The 6,516-nt window shown below is 35.9% G+C and overlaps 1 protein-coding gene across 1 annotated transcript; it reads right to left on the bottom strand.

Annotated features, from left to right (window-relative positions):
* Window positions 1-5,188: 5,188 nt before the first annotated feature.
* On the bottom strand, window positions 5,189-6,051 carry LOC122069132 (disease resistance protein RUN1-like). The gene is made up of 2 exons (XM_042633064.1): window positions 5,968-6,051; window positions 5,189-5,833 (listed from the first exon to the last, which is right to left on the bottom strand). The coding sequence occupies exons 1-2, from the start codon at window positions 6,049-6,051 to the stop codon at window positions 5,189-5,191; spliced, it is 729 nt and encodes a 242-aa protein (XP_042488998.1).
* Between the last annotated feature and the right edge of the window lie 465 nt (window positions 6,052-6,516).

The following is a 6,516-nucleotide window of genomic DNA, read 5'->3' as shown; positions in this document are numbered from 1 at the left end:
GGATTTTCTTGAAATTTCCATGGGGGAACAATCTAAGACCAGTCACGGATCAATTTTAAGGCTCAAGGACCTCCTCCCTTCAACTTCTTTGATTTCTCAGATGCAGTATTGCAAAAACAGAGGGAGGAGAATACTCGTGTCATTTCCCTCTTTCTAATTCTTCACATTGTCCGGCTGCAACTATGTTTGTAAATAATTGGTGGTCCAATTCAAATAGCGATTGTATGCTAAATTTCCTAGAAAGGTTTCCATTTCAACCCCTTTTGGAGAATCCTGCCCTTGCCCATATTTGTTCATATGAGTCATCTCTTTTGAATTTTTTTTGCTTCTCGTTAAAAATTATTTGCAGATGCAATCGCCCTCAATTGGATTTTCAACTACCAATGGGAAGAGAAACGGAGACGAGGAAGGGTTGATTTGGTTTTCAACAATCGCCCTCAATTGGATTTTCAACTACCAATGAGAAGAGAAACGGAGAAGAGGAAGGGTTGATTGGATTTTCAACCATCTTTGTCCATGTGAGTCATCTCTTATAAATCTTTCTTGTTTCTTGTTAAAAATTATTTGCAGATGCAATCGCCCTCAATTGGATTTTCAAATACCAATGGGAAGAGAAACGGAGAAGATGAAGGGTTGATTGGGTTTTCAAGAATTGATGGGAAGAGAAATGGAGAAGAGAATGAGAGCAGGGGGTATTAATGTCTTACCTATCGCCCTTGGTCGCTGGCCGCTGAGAACAGAGACGGAGGAGAAGGGGTCACTGGGGCAAGGGTTCCCCTTTTTTTGGTTTACTTAGATAAGGAAAGAAGAAGGGTTATAGTTCCGATCGATTAAGGTTCCTAATAGAAGACAAGGGTCGGGAATCAGGATCTGACCCATTTGGGTTAATTTCAAAAAATTTTTTTTTTTTGAACCCAAAAGTTTTATTGAGTATGTAACATATTATACGAGTATTATTCATGTATAATACGATTATCTTTAAAATCTGCTTATTAAATGGTTTTTTAAATTGATACGCCAAATTACAAACTTTTGAATTAAATGTTACTAACTATGATCACTACTTAAGTGGATAGTTGGAAAAGTGAAAAAATCGATGACAGATTTGTTACAACCTTCCTCAGATGCAACTTGATACATCCCTTAATTAAGTTTTGATAATTATGATCATGATTTTAGTGCACAGTATTGAACTGCATATCCTTTTTTTTTTTTTTTTTTTTTTACTAATGACGGCTATCTAGGCCTTTGGTCAGATTAGTCCTGCAGGTATATACTGACCCCACGATCGTATAGACCGGGTCATACCAGGGTTGAATGAGAACCATTCAACTTTCACTAAAAATAGTGAAAAACACTAAACACCCCATATGAGTGGCCCAAGGTGTGCCTAATGGGAATCAAACTTAGTTAGTCCGAGTTTACGGTTCGTACCAAGTTCGTTGCTCACCAACTGCGCTATCCCCTTGGGTATCGTTTATCTCAAAACCTCTAAAATATCGGAATGGATTAATATCAAATCTCATGAATCAGATAAAAATGTTCCTGTTTTCTCTTAAAAATAGATTTTTTGACTTTATCTTATTTATACGATTCAATCAATTTGGTATTCATCAGGTATTGAGATTAGGGACTTATCAACCGTATCCATATCCGACGATCTAATAGCGACACTTAGAACCATGATCATGACTATATGAGGTGTTTACCCCAAAAAAAAATGTTTGGAGTCATTTCAGCTGCCCATGTGGGAAGTAGTGGCATGGAGATTTTATGTTCAAGTGGGCTTTTGTTGACTGTTTATTTTCCTGCAGTTGAGCTTCAATCATGTTTAGTAGACGACGGGGAATCGGTGATAGATGTGAATGTGATAATGTACACTCGCTAATTATTATTTGATTTAAAGAAGATTAAGTATTTGGATATGAGGCTAAAGTATTTTGCTTAGTTTCTAAATAAAATCTATTTATTTTGGGGTGGTGTGTAATGTATCTTTGAACGTGTCTAATTGTTTCGTGCTTCTATTTGAAGACATACATTGTAATGCCTAACTTTCAAATAAAATAATCCTAATTTATGACTATGATAGTGGTGTTCTTATTTATTAATTGAATAATAAAAAAAAACGAGATAATATGAATTAGAACTTTTTTTTAAGTTATAAAAAAATATTAATTTTTATATTGGGTTGCATATCTCATGTGATTGAAATTAATTTCTTATAATTGAATATATATATATATATATATATTTATAGCATGTGTTGAGGATTGAGGTCGCACATAAACAAACGTCAAACGGTACTGTTGAGTAGTTAAGAGGACCAATTCCGTGATTTGAGAAACACATCTGATGGTGTGTCAAACAAAACTACAGTACCCACAAGAAAAAAAAATTCCAGATGAAAGAGTTCTATGAATGAAAATTGGCTTCCAAGGTTTCCTAGTTCTTCAAATTGCTCTTGAGTTTTAAATAAAAAAAAAATTCAAATTTTGATTCCCTTTCATTTTCAACTTAATTTTTTTTTTCCTCCTAAGCCTTCACCTGATTTGATGCAAAATGATGAAAAAAGAAGGAAGTTTACTAGAAGCACAATCGAATAAGAAGAATCACATAGAAAAAAATTTCTTGGCCAAGAAAATGAAAGCCGTCGTCTATGGGTCCATGTGTTGAAGTCTGATGGATTCAGTGTTTGCAATCAGATTGAAATATATTAATCAATGTAGACCCAAAGCTTTTGGGATCAGTCTCATCTGCAGCTTGCATTATAGGGTAGCACAGATCCAAGGGTTGGGAGCCCTTAGACATGCATCCCAATATGCTCTCAGCCCTTGGATTTGCATTACATGCCGTGTCGTGCAACAGAGGATTTCAATCCAAGTTTTGCTGCTTCTACACTTACAATATCTCTTCCTTCTCTTTCCTTTGTATACTACCTTCTGTTTCATACCAGTCAACAACTTGATATCAAATTCTCAGCTTGTCCATTAATATGAATTTTCAAGTTTTCGTGTGGGGTGGGGTGGGGTTTTAGTGGAGGAAGAAAGTTGAAGCAGTTCAAGAGAAAACGGGAAATAGAAATCCAAAAGCCACAAATGATGAAATATATTTTTCTTAAAAAATATAAATGGGAGAAGGATGGACCCAAACCTAGGGAATACATAATATCACGGGTCAAACCCATCATCCCATGAGGTGGACTAAAGAGGGAGGGTGGGGGTATATGATTAGGATTTATAAAAGCAGAATCAGTACTCAAATCCAACCCGGCTGGTTCCGATTCAGGCTAGATCAGTCAAAATCAGAAGAATTCAATCCAAACCCTAGATTTAGGAAGGAATTCTAAAAAAAATCCATGGATTTGGAGAGTTTTAATTAAGATGGATGTGGATCATCATCAGTTCATCACCGGATCTCGTTCTATCTTGCAAATATCTCCGAAGCTATTGAAGGAATCCAAAACATTGCAAAAATCTCCTAAATGAACGGAGGAATCTAAAACATTGCAGAAATGTACTTTTCATATTTCTGCAATCATATAATTTTATACTTTCCGCATAAGTCAAACCCTCTAAGCCCTCAATTTCAGTCAGCTTTTCACAACATGAAAGACGGAGCATCCTTGGGTCCTTCAAGTTTGACAAATTTGGTAATCTTTCCAACTCCTCGCAACTTGATGCATCAAGAAAAAGTAAACTTGATGGAAGCATTGCGAGCGATTTGATTGTCTTTCACCTTCTCACACATGGAGCTTAAAATTTTGAAAGTTGACCAATGCTAGATCGAAGGCTCTGAAAATAGTTCTCACCAATATACAATGCCTCGAAATAGTATAACATCCCAAACTCATATGACATACACATCATTAAGTAAACAACTTACGCGCTCAATGTGGGAATCCAACCCAATTGAATTTTCTACAACATGCAAGTATGTCTGGTTCATTATTTCTACACTCCATCAATAATTTTCTTTATAAGCTCCACTTCATAACTAATCATTTTGATACAAAAAAATTAACAAAAGAAAAAAAATGAAAATTGAGTATGCACTAGTTATTCTCATGCTGTGTCGATGACGCTTCATTGAAGAAATGGACCTTCTTATGTTGTGACAATGAGCATTTGGTGGTTGGGAACATTTGGGCACACCTCAAGGGGTTCCCAATAACCTGATGCTCAATGCACAAATGCGATGGCTGCGGAAGATATGGAGGCATTCTCATACTGTAACGATGTCGATGTCGATAACACATCATCAAAGAAATGGACCTTCTCATGCTAGGACGATGATTCATAGAAGAAATGTACCCCAATTTTCTTCTCAAACTGAGATTTCGAAGGGTCGATATCCATAAGAATAAAAGAAACTTCTATAGTATCCCCATATTCAACAATTGCTTTCAGGTCAAATCCAACACAATTAGGTATCTTGATCACCCAAGTAATCCTTTCGTTGGAAAATGGAATACTAACGGTGCGGCTCCATGTGAAATTCTTTGATTTATTATGAACTACAACCTTTTTGAACCATGATGAGTCATGAGTGTTGTAGAAATGATTTGGAAGCACCGTACAAATAAAGCATATAATCAACCCTTGAATCTCCATGTTTGGAAGTTGAGAAACCTGATAAAATAATGAATATGAGGATTCACTTTGTATCCCAAACCACTCTGGAATCTCTTTCCCATCAAAATAGATGTCACAAATGTTACGATTGCTGCCAATGTCTTTAGATATCTCCTGTCCATAGAGCCAATCAATGATGTTAGCTATTAAAAAAAAAAAAAATGTTCTAATCCGAGTCTTGCTCCAATTTTTAAGGCTGCGTTTGGTAACGTTTTAAAAAAACGTTTCTAGAGGTTTTTCATTCTATGGGAACAAAAAAACGGAATAAAATGTTTGGTGCATTTATGGTATTCTTTTTTTAAGTGAAAAAAAACGAAAAAACAAGAATTGATGGACGTTCTAGTTTCTTTCCAAAAAAAGGGGGGGGGGCATCTTGACATAGAAACTAAACTTTCCATTTTTGACAACGAAACGTCATTTCTGAAACAGAAACGTTAACGAACGCAATCTAAGAGAGAGAGAGAGAGAGGAGAGTACTTGAAAGATTCTCTTCTCGACAAAGCTTTTCAAATTGTTGCATTTATCTAATTGTATACCTTTTGCAGATATCAAACCCTCTAAGCCCTCATTTCAGTCAGCTTTTCACAACATGAAAGATGTAGCATTGTTAGTTGCTTTAATTTTGACAAATTTGGTAACCTTTCCAACTTGAAGCAAAATGATGCATCAAGAGAATGCAAACTTGATGGAAGCATTGGGAGCAATTTGAGTCTCTTGCAATCCCTCACATCCAAATTTTGAAGTTGTGAAAGTTGGCCAATGCTAGATGGAAGGCTCTCAAAATAGTTCTTCCCAAGATTCAGTGATTTCAAATAGTAGAACAACCAAAACTCATCAGGTATATCATTATCTATTAGATTGCATCCTTTCAAAATCACTTCCTTTAAGAAGCATAAACCATTAGAAGAAATCAATTTCCTCATTCCCATCGGCAATTTTCCAATTTCTTGCCAGTAAGAAATATCAAGTATTTTAAGAGATGGCAATTTACTTAAACTGCTCGGAAGATTCTTGAGACTGTGGCAACCACTTAGATCCAACCACACAAGTTTCTTAAGTCGATCAATATTTTCATGGACTTCAACCAAACTTTTACAACCAATGAGAATCAGTTTCTCAAGATTCAGGAGCCCTGTGAAGTCAGGCGTACAGGTTAGGTGCTCTGAATAACTAAGATTGAGTTCCTTCAACTTTGTGGGATACTAGAGGAAAGGGAGAAAAAACTTAATTTTCACAAATTACATATGAAAAAAAAAAAAAAAAAAAAAAAAAAAAAAAAAAAAGGAAAGAAAGAAAGAAAGAAGAAGAAGGAAAACTCAACAAAATTGTGACGTACCTTAGTTCCCTTCCAAACTTCTTTGAGTTTGCTACATGGCATGTAAAGAATAACAAGGTTCCTCATATCAAAATTATTAGGCATATATTTGAAAGGGAATTCTCTCGAATGAACCCAAACTAAGTATTCGAAGCACTTCTTATGAGAAGGTTTCAGATCTATTCTGGTGGTGGTCTCTTCACAGTCAACTTCGAGTAATCTTAGATTAGGCATTTTAGAAAATACTACAGTGGTCCACCGGACTTTCCCTATATGGTTATGCAATTTTATTTGAAGACCTTCAACTGCATCAGTCCCTGATAAATCAATAAGAGGAAGAAATAATGTTAAGAGTAAGGACAATGTATGTGTGTGTGTGTGAGATGTCTATTTGTTAATAATCATATCATCCATGTTGATGCTTTGGCATGCACACTGATTGGCCCCCTTGTTGGTGCAAGGGCCACATGACTAGGTAGTATAGGGTAAGAAATCACCAACTGGTCATGTGGCCCTTGCACCAACATGGGGCCAATGAGTGTGCATGCCAAAGCATCAACATGGATGGGA

The sequence above is a fragment of the Macadamia integrifolia genome, unplaced genomic scaffold, assembly GCF_013358625.1.
Source record: "Macadamia integrifolia cultivar HAES 741 unplaced genomic scaffold, SCU_Mint_v3 scaffold537, whole genome shotgun sequence".
NCBI lineage: Eukaryota > Viridiplantae > Streptophyta > Magnoliopsida > Proteales > Proteaceae > Macadamia > Macadamia integrifolia.
The sequence above is the reverse complement of the archived record's forward strand: the minus strand, read 5'-3'. Positions and strand labels throughout refer to the sequence as shown.